At 44.9% G+C, this 25,963-nt stretch overlaps 1 protein-coding gene across 6 annotated transcripts in view; it reads right to left on the bottom strand.

The window, feature by feature from the left end:
- Positions 1-25,963, bottom strand: part of NRK (Nik related kinase) — a 118,526-nt gene that overhangs the window by 54,773 nt on the left and 37,790 nt on the right. For all 6 annotated transcript variants that reach the window (XM_064159549.1, XM_064159553.1, XM_064159552.1 and 3 more), the window contains exons 4-10: positions 20,071-20,196; positions 19,261-19,371; positions 16,847-16,937; positions 6,281-6,411; positions 3,933-3,987; positions 1,727-1,805; positions 931-1,106 (exon numbers count right to left, since the gene is read on the bottom strand). In XM_064159549.1, coding sequence (XP_064015619.1) covers positions 931-1,106; positions 1,727-1,805; positions 3,933-3,987; positions 6,281-6,411; positions 16,847-16,937; positions 19,261-19,371; positions 20,071-20,196 — 769 coding nt within the window. The remainder of the gene's footprint in view (positions 1-930; positions 1,107-1,726; positions 1,806-3,932; positions 3,988-6,280; positions 6,412-16,846; positions 16,938-19,260; positions 19,372-20,070; positions 20,197-25,963) is intronic.

The following is a 25,963-nucleotide window of genomic DNA, read 5'->3' as shown; positions in this document are numbered from 1 at the left end:
GCACTTGTGAGAAACTCTCACTATCTTTCCATCTGAATGTGCTTCGAGATTCATAGCTGAAAGAGGTGGCAGAATTTGCAGCTGCTATTTGAGTCAGTAAATCCACAATGCAATTGCAATTTCATTTTAGGCACTTCATGTTGTCAAATCAATACTTGGAGTCTATAAGCCACTTTCCGACCACGTAGTGCTTTCCAAGTTTACCCTGATAGTTACTGATCTTCACAGTGCCCCTGCCAACACCAAATACACTGAAGGGCTAGAGAGGAGAGAGAACATAGGCAGTCAGTAGGTTCTGGCTCCCTCTCAACTTGGCCCAGACCTCAGTCTGCTGTGCACAGGCATTTACACAACTATCATGCCCATTCCAGCACTACTTCTTCCAGGTTTTGCTCTGAAGAGTAAGGCTAGCATTTGGAAGAAACTCAGATTCCCTTTTTCTTCAGCCACTGTGTGAAACAGATGATTCATTACACTCATTTCTGTTTTCTTAGAGCTTAAAGGCCTTCTTGAGGTCTCATGGACACTCCATTGCACAAAGCTTAAGGAGCATGTCTGGCCCTTAAAAACTCACAAGCTAAAATTAGATGGCAATGCAACAGGTACATGACAGGGGAACAGACAGGTGAGCTAAGAGACAGCATTTGCTCACTGAGCGCTACCTGCATACTCAAAGTATGGACCTAGACTTGGCTCTTTGCTCATGCTGTTAGCATTAGGGTTGCTCTCAGTGACTCAGGGTCAGACAGGTTCCAAAGACTTTAGCACTTAACTACCATTAAGGGCCTGACTGTCAAAAAGATCAAGGACAACACTTTCTCACAGTTTTCCTGGCTTTAGCATTTCATTTGCACCTGCCTTGCAATTTACTGCCAAATTTGGAAGAGGACCTACTTTCTGCAGTCCCTTTTATTGCTTTTGCTGCATTACCCTTCTCTCCTTTTTTCTTCCTGGTCCTGTCCAGGTGGTCTTTCAGCATGATGCGCACTTGCCGTTCGTTCTGCATGTCTCGGACGAAAGAATGCTTGAGCAAGGTCTCAGTCGATGGTCGATGCAAATAATTTTTCACAAGGCAACTTTCAACAAAGTTTAGGAATTTTTTTGACCTGAATAAGACAGAAAAATGGAGGAAACCATAATCCTTTCCAACTTGTGCACCAAGCACTGCCCCAAAATGACGGAGAGCACTAACTCTGTGAGTTTTCCTTTTCAATGAGGCCATGTGAGTTTTGTCACCAGTGTGCCTCCTGAGAAAAAGCACAGCACTGAGGGCGATGGTGGTGAACTCCACCCTGACCACCCTCTCAGTGAAACTGCTCTGAATGTACCTCCACACCAACAAACCCACAGCCTAAGCAACACAACTCTCACCCTTTTGATACAAGTGAAGATTCTCTTCATATGTTTCATTTAAAAGACAAACTAATTCCCCAGAGGCCACAGTGACTGCCATTAGTCCTACGATGTCCATGCAGTCTTCTGGCGAAGCACTCACCCCAAGCAGCCCACCCAAGCCTTGTCCATACTGCAATTTCAGCCACTCATGCCAAACTACAATGGCTGCTGCCACCTAGGCAGAGTTCAAAAGAGAGGCGTTGCTTCCTAGGAAAGGCTTTGTATAGATCACTGTAGGATTTAGCAAGATAATTATTGTCTCCAGACAAGACAGCTCCAAAACCTCCCAAGTCCAATGCAGAAACCTGACAGTTTTGACACATCTCTTTACCATTTTCTGGATTTCAGCTTTGGGGGTGGGTTCCGTGGGATGAGGAAGAGTGCTCTCATGGGGTGCATGTCACACAGGGCTGCAAAGGAAACCACAAGCTATTGAGGGGTACACATCCTGCCCCCACCATGTCCCTCCCACAGCCTGACCATGCCTACCCAGTCAGACAGAAGCCTGACTCCCCAGGCAGAGAAGAGCAATCCTCCACAAACAATCCCACTTCTAACAGCACAGCACTGGCCACAGAGCCACATCACTACTCAACAAAATTCACACTACAGCCAGGAAAGAAATTCTCTGAGCACAAAGAAATCTTTCACTGTTTTTCGTTAAAAAAGAGTTGAAAGAAAGGCTGCAGAAACAAATGCAACTTTCTTCATCTTTTTTATATAGAAGGCTTGAGAAGGACATTAAAAAAGCTCACCTTTCTAATACACTACAAGAGATTTTCATATAAATAGAAGTTCAAGCTAGGATTGAACACTTATCGAGTTTATGATGTCTGGCTATGGTTCAGATAAATGATAAGCTAAAATTTAACCAAACTATTAACTACATCATTCATGGCATAAGAGAAAATGCAGTATGAAGAACACCTGATGTGAAGCAGAGAGTTCATCAACTGCATCAGTGGCACAGAGCATAATGACTAAGCACACATCTCATCTGTTCTGTGTTTGGGGAGCGTGAGCACCATTACTAGACAATCTGAAAGAGACTCTACTCATGCATTCAGATGCTAGTTTCTCTTCAGCTCAGTGTACTTCTCATTAGTGTTACTCTTGTGGAAAGTTGAAGCTAGAAAGAACTCTGCAGAAAATGTCACATCTCATCTGTCCCAGGAATTGTGTGAAATTGTGAGTGTGCTCCATCTTTCATGGAAAAATACTGAGGGTCAGAGGTCCTCCTTTACAAACCAGAACTACTGCACAACAACTGATAGAAACCATAGGAAGGCTGGTTTCTTATGATATCCAAGTGTTCAGCGGTGCTTCTCCTCACAGGAATGGATTTATGGCTTTACAGAACTAGTAAAAGTGAGAACACACTGGTTTGGGAAAGCCTTCTCAGCTTTCTATTCATTCCTTTGCCAGCATTCACCTCCTATTACTTTTCACATCTGAGTTCTAGTTTTGACTTTTTCTCTTGAATTTTCAATAGCAGGTGAAAGAGTGGGGATGGGGGGCAGAAAAAGTCTGTTTTCCAGCTAGGGGTCCAGGCACTGCTGCATTACAGTCAGCAAAACACAATGCAGCAGACTGTAATTCCCAGCATCGCCCTGTCAAAACTGGTGCAAACATCAAACACAAGTGGCACGAGGAATCAGCACGCACAGCTACAAAATCTGTGTCTAAGGGAACTTGCCACAGACTCCTGTCTCAGGAAGTTTCATCCAGGCTGAAGTACAGTGTCTGAAAGTGTTGCTGAACTCCAGCTGGCTCCTGAAAACCAAGTCTGATGGGACAACAGCCAAGTGTGTTTTTTAAAAGCACAGCCTACGTGCTCCCAAGCTCAGGCCAGAGGAGAACTTATTTCATCTCCTGTGCTCTCCTCAGCGACAGCATATCTGAGCACATCACATCTGTCTCGGGGGCACTGGGGCAAAGCAATGGGTCCTCTGTGGAAACAAAACTCCTCAGGGTCTTTGCATCCACACAGCAGCTGCTGACCTCTGCCCTGTGGCTGCAAGAGGCCAACTGGAGGAGCGAGGCGGGCAGCTGGCTGGCGAGGACAGGCTGGGGAACTGCAGCTATCTGCAGCCAGGTTGGGAACATGCTCTTGGACAGAAGCCAGGACATAAGCACAAAAAGTATTCATCCCAAAACCTGTATGAATCAAGTCAGTCCCAGAGAGAAAATATAGCCTTTAGGCCTAACTTCTCTCTCTGGCCTCTTGTCAATTTTTCTTCTAAAGTGTCAATTGCTTCTATTTAGCTGTACCTACAGGCAGTGATTGACACAGGGATGCCAACAAGAGCTCAAAGGAAAAAAAGAATTTGCTCTTCTACAAAGTGAAGTTAAGGAATCACAATACAGCATTAAAAGGGTCTTAAAAAAGAGGAAAACAAAAGCCTACATGAAAAAGTCATACATTATCTTTAAAGATAACCAGAACCAGTATTTGCTCTGAAAATTAGTCAAGCATGAGTTATTGTTACAGAGAACACGTACACAAGTCACAGACACCTTTATGGTAAATCACTTACGAGGAGCTCCTTCAGCCATTTCAATGGCAGTGATTCCCAGAGACCACAGGTCACTCTGCAGGGAAAGAAACATGGCACAATGCAGTTTGCAGCACTGAAAGGGAGGGTTGTTTGTTTCCTTTGGGTTTTCTGGTTTGGTGGTGGGTGTTTTTTTGTTTGTTTTTACAGTCTTCCTAGATTTCTCCTGGATTGGGTTGTTTTAGTTGGAGTGACATACATTCTGCTCCCTCCCATTCCCTACTGAGCTTTTAAGAAGCATGCTAATAGCCAGAAGCTTTCCATTTCCCATGCAACTCTGAACAGCTGATTCATCATTTAAGCAGCCAGCCCCAAAATGCAGACCTTCTGCATTAAAAAAGAGCCAGAATATAGCAGGAAATGTTTCAATATATGTCTCAAATCTCTTAAACTGCTCTCATGAGACAGTGAGACACAGCAGTGCCTCACTCCTCCACTCCTAGCCAAAAAAATTCTTGGTCTTAATTCTTATTTCAGAGCAGTCACTGCTGAGTTTCTACACTTATGGAACAGAAATTATAGTCTGGCCTCAGGGCCTGACTCTTTCTGTCTACAAAGTCTCTAGTCACATGTTTTTGGAGGAGAGCACATCATGCAGTCTGATTTATGCTGTACTATGCTCAGCTCAGTTAACTTGGAGCAGTCTCTTTCACCAGCTCATCTGGATGCTGAGAGCCAGGTTTTGATCATGGAAGGTAAATCAAAAACACTACCAGTGGCTGTAAAACCTTCATGGATTTTCACTTGATTAATCACATGCATTATTTTATTATCCTTTGGTGTCTAAATGTAGCCAAATGAGAGACACACAAGTGAGCCACCTTGTAGGGCCTCTGTCTTCTAAAAGGCAGCAACAGAAGGTAAACCTGTGAAGACTGGAAACAATATACAACTACCTGGATAGCAGCTCAAACACAGCAAGGCTTTCTAACTAAATGTGACTTTACCAAGAGACCCTTCCAGTCCAGCTGCTCTGAACTGCTTCATGCAAGCTGAAAAACAGTTTGCATCACAGTTTGTGATGGAGTTTAACAACAAAACTGAGATGTTAACAGATTCACAACCCTGACTTTTTTATTAAGTAAGAAACTAGCTTCTCGAGGATTCAAAAGAAGATTTATGTCATATGAAAAATAAAACCCAAGAACATTATTTGGTCATGACTGCCATTCACACAATGTGATGTCACTCTGCCAGCACAGCACAAAACTTCCCAGCAAGGGAGTATCATAGCCTCTGAATCACTATAAAGTGGAAGCAGTAACAGGTTCTTCTAAGAAATATTTCTGAAGCCTTAATAAGGTTCAGGTACAAGGTGGCAACCAAGAGAACACCTGCACCAAAAGAGTGATGAGGGTCATTCAGAAGATGTCTGCTTAGAAAGTCATCCCTGGAAAACACCCTGCATGGTAAGAGCAGCCAGCTGACTGACACCACTGCTGGAAATGGGCCAGAGAACAAAAAACAGGCTTTGTAAGCCTACTGGCTTGGGAGCAGCACTAGTGTGTTCTAAGAGTCAAGAGGAGAGGTAAAAAAAGAGTCCTCAACAGCTGTCTTTGTGTGCCTTCGCTGCACTCACTCCAGTGTGTCTGTGACTGCCTTGTACTGGAGACCCCAAAGATGTTCAAAAGGATTGGAGCTGGGAGGCTCTGGACTGAGAGAGATGGAACTGCTCAGTGTGGAGAAAGAAAGGCTCATGGATGTCTCAAGTGAGGAAATTCTTGGTGGGAAGAGAGTAAAGACAATGAGGCCAGGCATCTGAGTGGTTCTCAGTGACAGGAAATGAGGCAATGAGCACAAACTGGAACACCAGAAATTCTATGCCTTTTCACCTCAGCCACCCCAAGAATAATCATAAAGCATTCTGTGATAGGAAACCTCTCACAGTCACATGCTCATAAATAAGTGATAATAACCATTGCAAATTAACCCAGGATTTGCAACTGTTTACAAAGTAAACCAGCTCTATCACAGTGAGGAGTTGTAACTTGCCATTAGTCTTACACTACTTCAAGTGCTGCTTCTAAATTTACCTTTCCTTTCTTTTCTATCCTGACCTGAAACTTTCAAGCATGAGGGCTGGGGGTTTTTTTTGCACAGAAGTTTATGAAAGTCTCTTCCATGTATCAGCAATTCACAAAAAAGTGATATTATAATTCAACTCCACTCTTAAAAAGAGTCACCAACCATATATTGCAGACACTTCTACTTGTACAGTTCTAACATTGCTGTGCTTTGAAAGAAGGTTGGACTTTTCCCACGAAGCACTTGAGCAGAATTTCATCAGTAACCTGCATGTTTTCTATCTCATGCAGCATTTTAACACTTACTCTGTAATCATATGTGGAGTCTGGGTTCTCTTCACAAGCAATGACTTCAGGTGCCATCCAATATGGTGTGCCAATAAACGTGTTTCTTCTCCCAATAGTCCTATCTAGCTGGGCACTAACACCAAAATCCACTGAAAAGCCAAGCAGAGGTAAAGAAATGAATAAAGAGCTGTATCCATGTGGCAGAGTGTTTGCTTGGTTATCACAGAATCATAGAATGGGTTGGAAAGGACCTTAAGGATCATATAGGTCCAGTCACCCCACTGTGGGTATCACAGAATCATGAGACTGGAAGAGACCTCCAAGATCATCCAGTCCAACCTAGCACCCAGCCCTGTCCAATCAACCAGACCATGGCACTAGGTGCCTCATCCAGGCTTTTCTTGAACACCTCCAGGGATGGCGACTCCACCACCTCCCTGGGCAGCCCATTCCAATGCCAATCACTCTCTCTGGGAAGAACTTCCTCCTAACATCCAGCCTAGACCGGCTCTGGCACAAGCTGAGACTGTGACCCCTTGTTCTGTTGCTGGTTGCCTGAGAGGAGAGACTGACCCCTACCTGGCTACAGCCTCCCTTCAGGTAGTTGTAGACAGCAATGAGGTCACCCCTGAGCCTCCTTCTGCAGGCTGCACCCCCCCAGCTCCCTCAGCCTCTCCTCACAGGGCTGTGCTCCAGGCCCCTCACCAGCTTTGTCACCCCTCTCTGGACACGTTCCAGTATCTCAACATCTCTCTTGAAGTGAGGAGCCCAGAACTGGACACAGGACTTCATCCAAGCTGGCCCTGAACACTTCTAGGGTGCATCCACAACTTCCCTGGACAACCTGTTCCAGTGCCTCACCACCCTTGCCATAAAGAATTTCTTCCAAATATCCAGTCTGAATATTCCTGCTTGAAGTCATTGCCCTTCATCCTATCACTGCAATCCCTTGTAAAATGTCCTTCCTCAGCTCTCTTCTAGGTCCCCTTTAGGGACTGGAAAGCTGCTAAAAGATCTCCTTGGAACCTTCTCCAGGCTGAACAGACCCAATTCTAGCAGCCTGTCCTCATAGGTGAGCTACTCCAGCCCTCTGATCATCTTCATGACCCTTCTCTGGACACATTCCAACAGTTTGATGTCCTTCTTGTGTTGGGGGCCCCAGAACTGGGATGCAATACTCAAGTAACTCTACACAGTTACTTTCATACTGTTTGGAATACTAAACCTTTGAGCTAAAATGCATATCAAAGCCAAGCTCCTCCAGTCTGTCTTGTCCAATTGTTGAAATGTAACTGCCTTTTTTTTGTTTTGTTTTTGACAGAAGGATCAAATAAACAGCACAGTGAACCTGCCAGAGAGGCTACAGCAGACAAATTGGTCTAGAAAGACATTACAGAATAACTTATGCTTTATCTAGATGTGTGTGATGGTTTGGGGGTTACCCCGCCCCTCCCACACTTTTGTATTTGCCCCAGCTAACTCAGACGGCCTCTGGGAATATAGATGAAGCAATTTATTTACAGCTAGCAGAATTTACAAGCAGCTATTTACAATATATACAGTTATATACAATTATATACAGAAATATACAAAGGATAAACAATACAAAAGCACAACTCCCCTCCCAGAAACCTAAGTCCCCAGGAGGGGCTCTCAAACCACCCCAACACCTCCCCCCGGCCCCTCTCAACCTTACCCCAGTTCTCAGGAAGAAAAGAGGTGCAGCCAAGAGGTTAGGGAGCAGGGTTAGTAGGAGCAGGGTTAATGAGATGTGACCAGGTCTAAGGCAAAAGCAAGAGTGAGAAACAAAAATGGAGAAAAAGTCTTTCTTCTTCCCAGAGTTCTCAGCGTAACTGTGAGAGAAGTTGACACCATGTTTTTAATTCCACTGCCCGTTATCTAGTTCTGTTACCAAAACATTCTCACTTGCTTCAAACTAGCACAATCCACCCCTTGTCTACTTCGCTCAGAGTATCGCTGAGAATTATCCAAACTAATCTAAACCAATATTTACATCTAAAGCAATATATACAAGTTCAGTTCACACTTCAATCAGATGTAGGTGATTCAAAAGCTCAGAACAGGGACTCCCAGATGATGTTGGGTTCGTGCTCACGTACTGTAGATTCTATCGTAGATTCTTTCAGTGTTGGGCGCCGATGTTACCTAGAGCAGAAAACTCCTAACAACTTGGATTTAAACTCTCTCAGCTAAGGTTAGATTTCTCTGTGGAATACACTGGATTTCACCATTCTCCTGCATTACCCAGTATGTATGACCAGGACCTTCAGCAGATACCACCCCTCGGACAGGTTTCCCTTCGCCCGAAGGAGAAAATACCCAAACAGTTTTCCCTAACAGATTCTTCTCACGTACAACAGGAACTTTATCACCGTCTACTGTTTGAACCAAATCTGATTGTGCAGGTCCTGCTCTGTTTACTGAACCTCTACTATTTACCAACCAGGTAGCTTCTGCTAAATGCTTGTCCCAGTTTTTCAGAGTTCCACCCCCCATGGCTTTTAGGGTGGTTTTCAGCAAACCATTGTAGCGTTCAATCTTCCCTGAAGCTGGTGCATAGTAGGGTATGTGATAGATCCATTCAATACCATGCTCTTTGGCCCAGTTTTTCACAAGATTGTTCTTGAAATGAGTACCATTGTCTGACTCAATTCTCTCTGGAGTTCCATGTCTCCACAAGATCTGTCTCTCCAAACCAACAATGGTGTTACGTGCAGTAGCATGTGGAACTGGATAGGTTTCCAACCATCCAGTGCTGGCTTCTACCATCGTTAGCACATACTGCTTGCCAGAACGTGATCGAGGTAAAGTGATGTAGTCAATCTGCCAGGCTTCACCATACTTGTACTTTGACCATCTCTCACCATACCATAAGGGCTTGATTCGCTTAGCCTGCTTAATAGCAGCACAAATGTCGCAGTCATAGATGACTTGGGTGATAGCGTCCATAGACAAGTCAATTGACCTATCACGAGCCCATCGGTATGTTCCATCTCTGCCTTGATGTCCAGATGAGTCATGGGCCCACCGAGCTAAGAACAGCTCACCTCGGTGTTTCCAATCAAGGTCAATGTCAAGATCAGAGTTGGTATCAACTTGAGAAATCTTAGCAGCTTGGTCTGCCTTCTGGTTATGTTGATGTTCCTCAGTGGCTCTGCTCTTAGGCATGTGTGCATCTACGTGCCGCACCTTCACTGGAATTTTCTCCAGCCGTGCATCAATGTCCTGCCATAGATCAGCACACCAAATAGGCTTTCCTTTCCTCTGCCAACCATTCTTCTTCCAGTCCTTTAGCCAACCCCATAGAGCATTGGCTACCATCCACGAGTCGGTGTAGAGGTAAAGGATAGGCCAATTCTCACGTTCAGCCACATCAAGAGCAAGTTGAACAGCTTTTACCTCAGTGAACTGACTGGATTCTCCTTCGCCATCTTTCGTTTCGGTAACTCTCCTGGTTGGACTCCAAACTGCTGACTTCCATATTCGCTTGTTCCCAACAAGACGACAGGAACCATCTGTGAACAAAGCATAGTTCTTTTCCTGATCAGAGAGATCACCATAGGGAGGAGCTTCCTCAGCACGAGTTATTTTCTCCTCTGGAGGTTTGGAACAGTCTGTGCCTTCCGGCCAGTTGGTGATCACCTCCACTAGACCAGGTCGGTCAAGATTACCCATTCGTGCTCGTTGGGTTATCAAAGCCATCCATTTAGACCAGGTTGCATCTGTGGCATGATGTGGTGATGAACCTTTGCCTTTGAACATCCAGTTTAGAACTGGCAGTCTAGGAGCTAAAAGTAATTGTGACTCAGTTCCAATCACTTCAGAAGCTGCTTTCACTCCCTCATAGGCTGCTAGAATCTCTTTCTCAGTTGCAGTGTAATTTGTCTCTGAACCTCTGTAACAACGTCCCCAGAAACCAAGTGGACGACCACGTGTCTCATTTGGAGCTCTCTGCCAGAGACTCCAAGTTGGACCATTATCACTGGCAGCCGTGTACAGAATGTTTTTAATGTCTGGACCAGATCTCACAGGTCCCAAGCCCACTGCATGGACTACTTCTCGTTTGATTTGATCAAAGGCTGCTTGTTGTTCAGGTCCCCACTCGAAATTGTTTCTCTTACGAGTCACATCATGCAGAGGTTTGACAATCTGACTGAAACCAGGAATGTGTAGTCTCCAAAATCCCACCACACCAAGAAAAGAAAGTGTGTCCTTCTTACTGGTGGGAACAGCCATGGTAGAGACTTTGTTAATCACATCCTGAGGAATGTAACGGCGACCATCCTGCCACCGCACTCCCAGAAACTGAATTTCCTTGGCAGGTCCTTTGACCTTGTCTCTCTTAATGGCAAAACCTGCTTGCAACAGAATGTCAATGATTTTGTTACCTTTCTCGAAGACTTCCTTAGCAGTTTGGCCCCACACAATGATGTCGTCGATGTACTGGATGTGCTCTGGAGCTTTACCTTTCTCCAGTGCATTGTGGATGACTGAGTGACAGATGGTTGAGCTGTGTTTCCACCCCTGAGGCAAACGATTGAACTGGTACTGGATTCCTCTCCAGGTGAATGCAAACTGAGGCCTGCACTCCTTTGCTATGGGAATAGAGAAGAAAGCATTAGCAATGTCTATGGTTGCATACCATTTAGCCTCCTTCGATTCCAGCTCGTACTGGAGTTCCAGCATGTCCGGCACAGCTGCGCTCATGGGTGGCGTCACCTCGTTGAGGGCACGAAAGTCAACTGTCAGTCTCCAGTCGCCCGTAGGTTTGCGCACAGGCCAGATGGGACTGTTGAAAGGTGAATGAGCTTTCTCGATGACAGCCTGACTCTCCAATTGACGAATCAGCTGATGAATGGGCAACAAAGAGTCACGGTTAGTTCTGTACTGCCTATGATGAACAGTTTGAGTTGCAATTGGCACTTCCAGGTCCTCTATGTCATGATGTCCCACAACTGCAGATTCATCAGAAAGTTCAGGCCTAATGGACAATTTCAATTTATCATCCTCAATCTCTACAGATGCTATTCCAAAAGCCCATTTATGACCCTTAGGATCTTTGAAACAACCTTGTCTCAAAAAGTCAATTCCCAGAATGCAAGGCGCATCAGGACCAGTTACAATAGTATGTGTCTTCCACTCTTTACCAGTTAAACTGATCTCAGCCTGTATCTTAGTTAACTCTTGAGATCCACCAGTGATTCCAAAGATAGAAATGGACTCTGTCCCTTTGCAATTAGATGGCAATAAAGTACACTGAGCACCTGTGTCAACTAAAGCCCTGTATTTCCGAACTCTTGAACTGCCAGGCCACCTAATGAATACATTCCAATAGATTCGGTTTTCTCCACTATCCCTTTCCTCCTCCTGGCTGGAGGCAGGGCACCCCTAATGCTGAACATGGCATGTAGGGTGTACACAGTGATTGGTGTTGTTGTGAGAGGAACTGCAACTGTTGGAACAATTGCAGTTGCTCTCGGGAGCTGAAGAAGTGACAGCTACTTTCCTGGCATTATTGCCTCTGTTTCTGCCACTCTGCAGATCCCTGACCCTCTTTGAAAGAGCTGAAGTAGGTTTACCATCCCATTTGTTCATGTTCTCCCCGTATGTGTCACGCAGAAGTATCCACAGTGACGCACGTGATTGCTGCTGTCTGGGTGGAATTTGTCTCCTCCTGGGCTGGAATTGCCTTGCAGGAGGTGGGCGTCTGTTCCTGACTGCAGAAACATGCACCCATTCAGATGATGCAGGAACGGTATCTTTTACCAGATTTTTGAGATCCTCCTTCAGTTCTTTCATGGTATTCTCAAAACCATCTTTCATGCTCTTTATTTCAGAAGTCATAGTTTTTATGGCACAGATTATACCAGAATGTGACAAGCTGTCCTCTATCTGCCTGAGCTGGTCAGTGAATTCACCAACAGTGAAAGATCTTCCATTATCACTCCTTGCTAGGAATTTACTGGCCAAGATGTTAGCATAGGATGAAGGAGCAAGCTTAATCAGCTTCTTCATGAGACCTGTTCCCAAAGGAATATCATCAGGCTCATGAGTGCCATGATCTCCATAAAGCACTTCCTTCACAGCAAACTCCTTCAGAAGCTTAATTCCCTGCTCAACGGTGTTCCACTTCTTGGCAGCCCATGGCAAATCATCTCGGGAAGGATATCTCATAGCCACAGCCAACAGAAGGCGTGTCCACAAGCTAACCCTACCAAGAGGACTTGCCAGGTGTTTGTCCACTCCACTCTCCTTAGTGAGTGGTCCTAGCTGCTTGGCAGACTTGTCTCCTACCTGCAGGGCATTAGCACCAATGCCACGGCATCTCACTAGCCAGCTTAGGATTGGCTCGCCTGATTCCCTTGTGTATTCCTTCCTAACTTCCCTGACCTCTCTGAGTGGATCCTTGGAGCCTTGGATGTCATCTTCCTCCTCCTCTTCCTGTTGATCTGGTGGTGCCTGGCCTAACACAATCTTCCTCATAGCATTCCTAAACTCATTGGAACCATCCTCTCTCCTGGCAGCTAACCTCACAGCGCTCCTCTCACTTGAGTATTGTTGTCTCAGCACATCTACAAGGTCTCGCAGACTAACTGCCTCCTCTTCCTCCTCTTCTTGCTGCTGATCACCAGAGGTCCCCTCTCTTACATCCTCCTGCGAACCACTCTTTGTCTTAGCTTTTGCCTTAGCAGGTGCCAGAAGGGCCTGAGCAGCAACAGACTTGGATGTGTCTGCTGGAGGATTTGAATCCTTAGGGGTCTGACTTGGAGCACTTGAATTATTGGAGGTCTGACTTGGAGCATTTGTATCCTTAGGGGTCTGAACTGGAGCTTGTGAGTTCAAATCTGCCTTGCTTTTAACAGGAGTATTTTGGTTCTGGTCTGCTGGCTGGGGGTTTGAATTGGCTGAGCTGGTGTCATTAGGATTTGGACTGACTGGGCTAGTGTTACCAGCATTAGCATTAGCATTAGTGGGATTGTTTGCCTGTCCTCCTGGGATGCCTGCCAACCCTGACGTGTTTTGATTGTTGCAAGGAACATTCTGATTTTGGGTATTTGCCTGTGCTCCTGAGGCTCCTGCTAAACTCTGCTGCTTGTTTTGGTTATCCTTATCATTGTTTACGTTATTGGCAGGAACACTGGCTGTGTTCCCAGCACTTGGAGAAGGAGGGGCAGAGGCTGGCAAGGGGGAAGCCGATGACTGTGTTCCCTTGTTTTGCTGTGAAAGAGACTGCTTCTGAGACACAGAATTTTTCCTAGCTCTTACAGAAGCTGGTTTTGAATTTTTCACCAATAATGCCAAAATTAATATGAATATCAAAATCATGAGGCAAATATTAAAAACTGTGAGAAGAAAAACAGTTTTACACGAGCATGTGCCTATGCAAACAGTTGGAATTCCTGTCTTAGGCTGAATAACTCTCATTAGAGCCATATTCAAAGCAGAATTTCCATTGATTGTCACATTATTGACCAGAGCTCCTGTGATATCCTTGGTAATATTCTCAGAGATATTAAAACCAGCATAACCAAGAATAAAATCACCCCAGCTCCAGAACATATCTGAAACCTTAGCTTTAGCCTTATTATAAGCCAGATCAATAAAATAAGCAACAATTTGAGCTTTTATCCAATTAAATGCCAAGTAAACAAAACCAGACCAGAGCAATGCACCAACCAAATACAATAGCTGCTTGATCAGCTTCATCTTAATTCCCAGAGCTAATTTCCACTCACTGAAATCTCTAGCCCCACGTTGGGAAAGCCAATTAAAAATGTGATGGTTTGGGGGTTACCCCGCCCCTCCCACACTTTTGTATTTGCCCCAGCTAACTCAGACGGCCTCTGGGAATATAGATGAAGCAATTTATTTACAGCTAGCAGAATTTACAAGCAGCTATTTACAATATATACAGTTATATACAATTATATACAGAAATATACAAAGGATAAACAATACAAAAGCACAACTCCCCTCCCAGAAACCTAAGTCCCCAGGAGGGGCTCTCAAACCACCCCAACACCTCCCCCCGGCCCCTCTCAACCTTACCCCAGTTCTCAGGAAGAAAAGAGGTGCAGCCAAGAGGTTAGGGAGCAGGGTTAGTAGGAGCAGGGTTAATGAGATGTGACCAGGTCTAAGGCAAAAGCAAGAGTGAGAAACAAAAATGGAGAAAAAGTCTTTCTTCTTCCCAGAGTTCTCAGCGTAACTGTGAGAGAAGTTGACACCATGTTTTTAATTCCACTGCCCGTTATCTAGTTCTGTTACCAAAACATTCTCACTTGCTTCAAACTAGCACAATGTGCTAGTTTGAAGCTAGCTAGAATGTTTTGGTGAGAAGAACTAGATTACAGGCTGTGAAAGGAAAACAATGCTGATGTCTACTTCACTCATAAGCTTGCTGAGATGTATAAAAGCAAGAATCCAAACATAGGTAAGGGAGATGCTCTCTGTCTGGGCTGTGGGCTGCATTTCTCTCTCTAACTTAACCTGCCATCTCTCTGATTAATCCACTTGCTTCCTAACCCCCTGGCTGACCCTCCATTCTTCCTTGGGCATAAGGCAAGATCTGGGGTAAGTTAGAGGGGGATGGGAGAAGGTGGAAGGGTGGTTGAGAGCCCCTCCTGGGGATTTAAGTTTCTGGGAGGGGAGTTGTGTTTCTGTATTACCTTTTAACTTGCATATTTCTGTCTGTAACTGTATATACTGTAAATATCTGCTTGTCTATTCTGCTAAGCTGTAAATACAAAGCTTCATTCAATTTTCAGAGCTGGCTGAGTCTAGTCTGAGTGATTTACTGAGTGTGTGGGGGGGTGGGTAACACCCAAACCATCACATTAGACACTACACTGAGTGGGACTCAAGACCCTGAAGTTGTATCTGAAAGCAAAAATACTATCTACAAAGCAAATGTGGATGTATTTAACATGGCCATTTGTGAAAGCTAGAAAGAACTATCACATCACTTCATACCAAGGCATTTGGAATAACTCCTCCCTTACATTCATACACTACCTCATAAAAAGCTGGTGAGTATACTAGTTTATTCTGATCTTAGACTCATTATAACAAGAGAACTGTGTGATGCTCTTTGTGCTGTAAAGGGTGTTACTTTCATCAGCACTGCAGAGCAAAATGGTTTTGTTCAGATGTGAATGGCCCATACAACCAATAATAATGTGATTGTATTTTTCTTTGAAGAAACCTCTAAGATACTCTAATTGGATCCACTGGGCATAGCATTTGAGTGCTATTCACAGAAAAGACAAAATAACAGGGAAAAGAAAGGACTGGAGGAGACAGCCCTATGGTTACCCTATGGTTACCAGCAAGGAGCAGATTTTCTTCACTTCCGTTGCCTCGCTTCAGATCATCTGCAAACCACAATCATTTATACCACTGTAATTTAATGTGCCTCTTTAGGAAACCTTCTCCAGCAGGAAGCTGGGTCTGACCTTTGGGTTCCTCATGTGCTCTCTGCTTCTGGTAGGAAGAATGCACACTGAAGTGGAACAGAACTGGACTGAGTACCTCTTGGGTTTCTAGCTTCTTCACTGTAAGACATACGAGCTAAACCTCTCTGAAAACGGCTGTACTTAGTAAATCTGTTTCATCTTTAGCCAGTTAGAAAGGTTTTACTTTCTTGTCAACTTAGTGCAGAGTAGTGGGACTAGTAACTTTACAAGACTGTAAACACAAAGAACCCCCCATGTTGCCAGTTTTAAAAGGGAAAGAGTTGAAGACTAGTTTATTTCTCTTGGAGAGACTACATGCAAAATCCTGTCTTCATTTAACACAACAGCAAAACTCCCTCTCTGACATCAGTGAAGCCAGGATTTCACTGTAAGGTTAAACCATAATGAGATTTAAAGTACCTATTTTCACTCACTCCAGCCAAACATCCAACCCTACATTCACAGGTCACATTTATTACTTTTGTTCTCAAACTCTGCAGTGAATTCTTTCTATTAAAGAGAAAGCATAAAGACCGTCCCAAATAATAGAAGTGAGACTGCTTCTTTAAATCACTGCCATGCATTCTCTACTATGCCTGACTAAAACATGAAAGACATCCTCACCTCAAGAGAGGTAAGTACTTGAATCTTAGGAAATCAGGTGTCAACACTGACATGTCACAGCCAGAAAAGGAAGTAAACTCTCCAACCATTTTGAGAGGACAATTAGTAATGAGGTACTCTTCAGTGGTTGCCCTTTCACATGGGCTATTTTAACTACTGTCAGAGAAAAACATCTAAGACCATTTCCCTTAGAGAAATGGATTAGCACAATTTACTCCCTCAACTTCTGGAAGCCTTTGCCTGCCAAGATCTGCCACGAAGGCCTGATGGTGCTGTGACTTACTAGACAGGTTGTGTGCTTGACTGCCCAGAAGTCACTCCTCACCGGCTGTGACATCCTTGCAGAACACGTCTTATTTTCAGCTCTTTCTACATAGCAGACACCTTATAAACACAAGCATTAGTGCTACTTGGCATATTTGTTCCTCTTGGGTTACTGAAGGTTTTTCTCTGGAGAAGTTTCTAGCACACATTTAAGGAAACTTACCCAGTTTTACTTCAGCATTTTCTGTGAGAAGAACATTCTGTCCCTTAATATCTCGATGGATGACATGATGAGCATGAAGATGTGCCAAGCCCTAAAAGAAAAACAGACTTACTCATTTTTCCTATCATCATGAACGTGGCTTTGTTGCTTTTTTTACACTTCTACCTTTCCCAGACTTCATTCATAGGGAAAGTCCTTCAGATGTTATTAGTATCACGAAGACCCACATCAGGGGGAAGAGAAAACAGCAACCACAAGTTTGTCTTCTTTACCTACAGGCCTGACAGTAGTGGGGCAGCATTTTAAATTCCTGCCTCAGAATCAAGAATGCCTCCTCATGCTACGTGTTAAAAGCAAACAAGAGAGGGAAAGAGCAATGCAGAATGCTCTATATGAGGACCAGAGAGATCGACTGTCTGGCCACAGTGATTTAAATTCTGCGTTCAGCAAAATCACAGTCAATGCTAAGAGGACCACTGAAAGTTCAATACACCATTATCAGACCTCTTTATGAATGTAATGTTGTCTTTCTTTGGCTACTATTTGCAATATTCTGCCTCCTCCTTCAATTCAAAGCTGTCCCTGGTTAGAGCAGCACAAACACAAATACACTGAAATAATACATTATAGTAAGCCAGGAGGTGCTTCACTCAAAATGCTTAGCCTCTGTAACATTAATGGCTTCAAACAGAGCTCACATCCAAGTCCTGAATTTTCCAGAAGGAAACACTGTCAATCTCTGTGCAACTGGGTCATTCTGGTTTTGAAGCAGCATGATTAAATCCAACCCCTTATTTAACACCAGCATACTACTATGATCTTCAGTTGGTTGAGTTGCTTCAGTTGAGAAACTGAATGTTTCAGTGTCCATTGCGTTAGAGATATTAGAGACATGCAAATGAAGAGCAACCTGACCAGACCATTCAGATGTTGGGATTTTTCTTCACAGTATCACCAAGGTTGGAAGAGACCTCACAGATCATCAAGTCCAACCCTTTACCACAGAGCTCAAGGCTAGACCATGGCACCAAGTGCCACGTCCAATCCTGCCTTGAACAGCCCCAGGGACGGCGACTCCACCACCTCCCCGGGCAGCCCACTCCAGTGTCCAATGACTCTCTCAGTGAAGAACTTTCTCCTCACCTCCAGCCTAAATCTCCCCTGGCACAGCCTGAGGCTGTGTCCTCTCGTTCTGGTGCTGGCCACCTGAGAGAAGAGAGCAACCTCCTCCTGGCCACAACCACCCCTCAGGTAGTTGCAGACAGCAATAAGGTCTGCCCTGAGCCTCCTCTTCTCCAGGCTAACCAATCCCAGCTCCCTCAGCCTCTCCTCGTAGGGCTGTGCTCAAGGCCTCTCCCCAGCCTCATCGCCCTTCTCTGGACACGCTCAAGCATCTCAATGTCTCTCCTAAACTGGGGTGCCCAGAACTGAACACAGTACTCAAGGTGAGGTCTAACCAGTGCAGAGTACAGGGGCAGAATGACCTCCCTGCTCCTACTGACCACACCATTCCTGATGCAGGCCAGGATGCCACTGGCTCTCTTGGCCACCTGGGCACACTGCTGGCTCATGTTCTTCCGTCAGAGCTCTCCCCATGTTCTCCACTGTACTTATTGCCATCTGCACTTTAATGCCAAATCCCTGTAAATGGCCAACGTTCTGTGAGCATGAGCCTCAACTCCTCTGCTCCACAAGTGAAGATTTACCCCTACCCAAGCATTACTTTGGCATGCTATTTGTATTCCAGCTCCCAGAATACACATTTATCTTACCATTATTTAGAAAAGGAGTAAAAACTCCATTACAAGGAAAAATGGATCAGGAACTCTGTAATAGGTTTTGAATTTAGGATGACAGGCTCCAACACATGAATTTGGGTTTTCCCAGGCTATTTAGATGACACTTGAGAATTGTTTTATTTCCTGTACTTTGCAGGAACCACAAAACCCCACAAACAAAAAGTTCTAAGCTTGCACAGAATGAAATATGGCCCCAAGAAGTGTCTTGGGGCATACTGCCCCAGCAGGGCCACCTTTTAAGATTTTGGAATGCTGCTAGGTCAACATTGCTTCTAGCAGCACAGAAAAGCAGTCCTTGAGTGTGTGCAGCTAAAGGGATCACAAAGGGAAAGATCTTACACAGCACGAACTGCTGAAGTAACGAGCGGTAAGATCTCCTGATGCAGAGGACAGACTTACTGAAAACAGACTATTTGCCCAGAATCTGGGCTTTCAGAAGACAGCTTATTTGCCACAGGAAACTGGAATTCTCTGTTCTTCAAACAGAAGGCCCATGAGCCTCAAGGATCAAATCCTTCAAACGGTAATGCTCGCTAGCGACCATCTTAGTAACCTAAGTCTTGGAAGGGCCTTTTTGCTGCACATGAGCAGCAAAGTTCTGCTGGCATAACTCACCCTGAGAACCTCTCTGCAGATGTAGGCAATCCAGTCTTCCTTGAAACAATTCCCTTTCGTCTTCTTCACAAGGTCAGTGACAGAGCCCGCACCGCAGTACTCCATCACCAACTGCAGGAAGACAAACACCATGCACCTTTACCACAGCACTGACAGGGTGCCAGCAGAGATACCACTGCAAACACCCACTCCACCACAATCAAGGTGTGGCAAGCTATACACGACTTTCCCGGATGCCAAGTGGCATAAAATCTCATTTCCTGAATCACACACATTGCTGAATAAATCAAAAAACCTCAGATGTGCTCCTCTCATCTCATGGGTTATTTTTTGGGGGTTTTCTTTTGAAGGTACAAAACCAGAAAAACAAGAGCTAAGAGCACTGAAAAATGAGATTCTTGAAGCCAAGAGAAATGGAGCATTTATTTTTCTTCTTTGTTTTACTGTCAATGCATCTCTTCCCTTTTTATTCTCCAACTAAATAAAAGGAGAGGAAACAAAGGAGAAAGGAAAGTAGAAGAGAGGAAGAGAAGGAGGTCTCTTACTTCCACTAAATAAAACACCAACAAAAACTTTCATTTGGGGAAAAAACTCCTCTAACAACAAATCAGAATGACAGCACATCACATGTATCAGGACATACTTTACACCCACCCTCACAGAAAATCATAGGAGACAGAAGACATCCAGGGAGGAGCAACATTTCTCTATGTTATTCTTCAGAACAGTGACTTCAGAGTGGGACAGAGTCTCAAGCTGAGCACACTGGAGCTATAAATCTGATGAACATAAATGACACCAAACACTTACCCAGAGCTGATCATCTTGGCCTGCAGGGCTTTTCTTTACAAATGCACCATAATATGTAGCAATATTCCGGTGATGGGAGTACTTTTTTAGCATATTTATCTCCAGCTTGATTTCCTCTTCTTCATTCTGTAGCAAAAGAGATCAGAAATCATCAGGCTCCAGGGCTGCCCAGAGCTGCAGGGCAACCTCTCTTTGATGGCTTTCCACATCCAGCTGGAATCAGCCCTGAGCAACCTGGTTTGATCCCATGGCTAAACCTACTTTGAGCCTCAGCTCCTGAGGCTCCATCCAACTTGAGTTATCCTGTGATTAGGAGACTACAACTGAAAGCCAGGTTCTTAAACTGATGGCTGAATCAACCTGATCTATTGGCCTAAAATCATGAATTGCTGTGGTTTGAGCTACTGAATAAAAAATGTCCTGATTTCAGTTTAACAATCACATATTGTCTCCTCAGGGGGCCTAGACAGCACCTATTACTCCTTCATGTGCAGTTTCTATATGGAGTAATTTAGTCTTGGAGATATTAACCAGATTCAAATATAAATAAAAACATTCCTAACACTCCATTACTTTAATACTCAGAGAAGCACTCAGAGTGCACATCAGCCAATCTGTCTTCCCAGTCCTGTGGAGGGTCTTGCTGGGAAGAAATCAAAGCCATGAAACAGGCAGCACATCACAAACTCCAGACTCAGTGCAGGATCTGCTTCCTCCTTACAGTTTTAAGAATACTCTACCTGGATCACAGACCTTTCTTCCCCTCTTATCATCATGCCAGTTACATTTTGCCATGCCCTGAGGCTAGCACACCCCTACACATCTCCTTCCAGCAATTAGCCAGTTGTGTTTTCCCCCTGTCTTTGTTTCAACCTCTTCAGGACAGATACTCTCTTTATCCCAGTACAGCACAGTGCACAGTAAGACAACTAATGGAAACACACATTTTAACAATCACATTAGAATGATATTCCCCTTAACAGAGAGAACTGACTAATCTGCAGAGGTCCCCTCAGTGTTAAGACTCTTTGATATCTCGCCACCAAAAGCATTAGTGCACAATACCCTGGTGAAATGCACATAGACACTGCTGTCTTATTGCTTTAAGAGAAAATGAATGGTGCTGCAAGGTATCCTTAATACACTTTAAAAGGAGTATGATGAAGTTGAAAATTAATATATCTTGCTGCAAAACATCCCACTCAGCAGTTACTAGGAAGGGAAAAAGAAGGGGGGGAAAAAAAAAAGGCAGCAAGAACAGTTCAGCCCCACAGGACATTTTTACAGTATCACAGTATCACCAAGGTTGGAAGAGACCTCACAGATCATCAAGTCCAACCCTTTACCACAGAGCTCAAGGCTAGACCATGGCACCAAGTGCCACGTCCAACCTTGCCTTGAACTGCCCCAGGGACGGCGACTCCACCACCTCCCCGGGCAGCCCATTCCAGTGTCCAATGACTCTCTCAGTGAAGAACTTTCTCCTCACCTCCAGCCTAAATCTCCCCTGGTGCAGCCTGAGGCTGTGTCCTCTTGTTCTGGCGCTGGCCACCTGAGAGAAGAGAGCAACCTCCTCCTGGCCACAACCACCCCTCAGGTAGTTGTAGACAGCAATAAGGTCACCCCTGAGCCTCCTCTTCTCCAGGCTAACCAATCCCAGCTCCCTCAGCCTCTCCTCATAGGGCTTGTGCTCAACACCTTCCCATCATTTCCCAGTAGCTTTGCCATCGAAGCATTCCTTTAACCACCACGACTGATTGATTTAAAGAGCCAGCTGCATTGTTTTGCAACAGGTAGAAAGGGCATTAAAATTTGCCAGGCTGAAGCCACATTCCCTCAGGCATATGCATACGATGTGTCTTATTAAACACAAGCACACAAAAATCATTGCCAATGGAAGGGATCAGTAAGTATTCCCCAGTAACAGCAACCCACAGGAGATATGTTACCGGATCAAAACCCAACTGTCTTAAGTGATAGGGGATATAAAACAACTCCACTTGAAGCAAGATGAGCTATTTCAGGCTCCAGAATATCCTTTGTTCAACACAAGCTCTCAAGATGCACACTCTACACTAGATATTGAATTTATCTTTGTTTGTGAGCAAGGAGAAAGGAGGATCCTTTATCTTCAGCTTAATACAGCCCTGGATGTGGTACGACTTAGTGTGTGAGATAAAGGAGCAGCCTGGAGCAGCACCTAGAGTCTCTAGGAGAAATCAGAGCAGACTCCCTGATGGCACACAGGAAATCCTCTATAAGCAAGGCACTATTTCTCCCTGCATATAGCTGGGGCACAATCAGAGCACACAGAGCTTGTGCTGATGCTTTCTGTGAAGGGAATTGAGGTCATACTCCCGTTGGGACCCCAGACAGTGCACACGACGGGGTGCGGGGTGTGAACAGGCAGGTGAGGAGATGGAAATCGCCATCCTGGACCTGATCAGGAGGGTCCTGTCACTGATCTATGTTTCTGGTAACAGGATCTTTAGGGAAGAAAGGCAGAAAATGAGACAAACAGGGAAGATTTCTTCCTTCCCCCTGTACTTCTTCCTACACCCTGCCCACTTCTCCCAAGGCAACTAAACTTGTGGAAGGGCACTACTAATCTTTGGTAAAGGCCTTCCCCAAATTACTTAAGATCTCTTCAGATTTTCATGTTGTGAGCATTTTAACTCTGCCCATCTGCATGAATTTTGCACTGGTGGAGGCTGAGTGAAAGATCTTCCCTGCTAAACCCTCAGCACCAGCCTGCAGCTTTGATAAAGCTCCCCTTGAGAAACTGCCTGATCTCAACCACTTCCTCAAGAGTTATTTGCACCTTTTTCAGCTCTTCTTCCTTTGCCCAGTTAATCTGCTGGATGCTGGAACAGTGCCGGCACAGCTCTCATCCAAGTACTTTCTATTCTGCAATCTCTGCAAATCTTTAGCAAATGCTCTGTAATCTCTCCTTCATGCTATTAAAACAAAGATAAGCATATGCCTGCTTGTGAACAGAGCTTGAATACCAGGTAAGAGCAAAGTGTGGTTGCACATCTGTAACGCTCTTTTCCCACTGCGAACTGCAGCTTCAACTATCAGTGAAGGTAAAAGTACTGGACAGCAGATGGACCTTGCATAGACAAAGTCTTTTGTCTTTCCATGTGAAAAAATTCCTCTTTTTTCACACAAAGAAACCAAGCCAGAAGGGTAACTGTAGGTAATTCTGCCCCACTGGGCATATCTGAGAGCAGTCAGGAACTGAACCTGGACTTGCTCTCCATCCTTCAAGCAGGGTGACTGGGGACCAAAGCAGCCTCAACTTCTGATTACATGTACATGCTCAAGATTTACACTTTCCACCATACCTCTTGTCAGTGTCACCACCAGTCACATCTCCCACGGGTCTAGAAACCTTCCTATACACCACACTGCTTAAGAAAATGGAACAAGCTTGCAGACATGTAGGTGCAAAAAGTTGTTTACTTTCACAAGCCAGTGTGTTTCTGAGCACAGATGGCTGCATGCATAAAGATGACAGGTTCATGATCAAAGGCTGGTTTTGAAGATGTGGGCCTATCTGCAATGGCATTAGGAAGCAAAGAACTGGAAAGCACACACCTCTGACCATGAATGCAAACAAGATCATCACTGAAAAACACTCCACCAAGAGACTCCTTAGTACTGGGACAGTTCTAATCACAAGTTTCTCATTACAGTGTTATTTTGCTATGAGGAAAGACTGAAATAAAGGACCTGCTGCAAACAGGCTCTTTGATCACCTGTGCTGTTTGAAGAGAAAAGCAGAAAGAACCCCATCTCTCTGCAAGCACCCTGCCAAGCACCCGGCACAGTCAAATAACAGGAAGCAGGCACATGAGCACATGTTGCCATCAGCTCCCCTTCAACCATTTCAAAGGGCTCCTTCCACTCCATGACACAGCAGTGCTTCCTGACAGATGTCTACAGGATCGCCACAATGACCACAGCATCCTGCTACTGCTCTGGAGATACTGGCCCAAGGCTGCAGCTCACAACAGCAAAGGGCCTATTTGCTCAGCTTTTGGTATGCCTCAGATCTCTGAGATGAACAATCACACAAGAAGCTGGTCACAGATTTCTGGACGAAATGGTATCTTGCCAGAAAGAAAAACCTCTACCTATTTGGCAAAACAGAATCTGGTTAGGATGAAAGGTTAGCTGAAAGATTTCTTAGGTTGAATTTTCTAGTGATGAAAATGTAATGCTGGGGGACAGAAACCCACTGCAGAAGCACAAATTCTATGAGGAGAGGTTGAGGGAGCTGGGCCTGTTTAGCCTGGAGAAGAGGAGGCTCAGGGGTGATCTTATTACTGTCTACAACTACCTGAAGGGGCATTGTAGCCAGGTGGGGGGTGGTCTCTTCTCCCAGGCAACCAGCAATAGAACAAGGGGACACAGTCTCAAGTTGTGCTGGGGTAGGTATAGGCTGGATGTTAGGAGGAAGTTCTTCCCAGAGAGAGTGATTTCCCATTGGAATGGGCTGCCCAGGGAGGTGGTGGAGGCACCGTCCCTGGGGGTCTTCAAGAAAAGCCTGGATGAGGCACTTAGTGCCATGGTCTGGTTGATTGGATAGGGCTGGGTGCTACTTTGGACTGAATGATCTTGGAGGTCTCTTCCAACCTGGTTGATTCTATGATACAAGACATCCTTGTTCAATCCCATCTTCTCCAAGGTCAGACAAAACACAGACCTTATCACCGAGCAAGATAGCAACCAAACCACCACCAACCTACACAGGCATGGTGTTCTATCAAACTCAGCCACTGGAATTGCCCCAACTGGAATGGCACAGATCTACTGAAGGCTTGAACTATGGAGTCTTCTAAGCAGGTACACAAAATCATAGAGCAAATCCAGGCATTAAGCTGTTCTCCACTTTTTGTGGAGACAGGTGAAGAGGAAGAGACTGCATTTCATTTGATTTTATTTTTTTAATCTTCCTGTTTTCTACCACATGAAATTTCCACTCCCTAAGATGACTGCTCCCTGTGCAGCACTAATCAGATCATATAATCACCCAAAGATGAAAATGGCCACAGGGGCTAGGAGCCTCCTGTCTCACTCAAGCAGGTTTACTATGACAGCTTCCATTTCTCACCAGCCAAACTCCATGTGAGATGTTGCTCTCAGGTGCAATTTATAGGCAGGACACTGGAGACGCAGATTTCAATATTTTAAAGACTTTATTTAATGCCTCAAGCTAGCTTTTCAAGACCAAAGGATCAGAAAATGACTTAAACCTGAGCAGACTAACAATACCACAGTAATACTGAATCCCCAGGACAGGCTCCAAATTTATGGCACTGAAATTCTGGAGACTGAAAGGATTTCTGTATTACAGTTAGAACCCACTAATGCTGTGAGAAACTTCAGTAACCAAATGCTATGAGAAGGGAAAAGGCTACTGCTCTTTTACAGGAGAATTTAGCTTCAGGGATGCCCTGTCCACAAACAGCAGTCTTGACCATGCCCATGCACTGGTTGCTACCACCCCATCTACTCTGCACTACAGAAGACCAGTGGCACAGAAGACCAGTGGCACAGAAGACCAGTGGCACAGAAGACCAGTGGCACAGAAGACCAGTGGCAGAGGCTCTGGCCAGGCAGATCAGCTCAGGACACCAGCAGTAATTCCACTGCTTGCAGCCATGTGTCTCATCCTTAGCACTCTGGGAATTTGCTGAGAGGTGTTTGAAGAGCTCAGAACCCACAGCTGTCATGTCCACCCTGCTGCTGCTCAGAGTGCTGGAAGCATTCAGGGTTTACCATAACACACCGAGCTGCGGCATGTGTTGGGGCAGGGCAGAGCACACAGCTGCAGGGGGGAATAGCTCCTATTGGCAGCAACCACCTGAATCGCTCCTGCACTGGT

The sequence above is a fragment of the Pogoniulus pusillus genome, chromosome 19 (genome assembly GCF_015220805.1).
Source record: "Pogoniulus pusillus isolate bPogPus1 chromosome 19, bPogPus1.pri, whole genome shotgun sequence".
Lineage (NCBI taxonomy): Eukaryota > Metazoa > Chordata > Aves > Piciformes > Lybiidae > Pogoniulus > Pogoniulus pusillus.
This window is presented reverse-complemented; position numbering and strand designations above follow the sequence as displayed.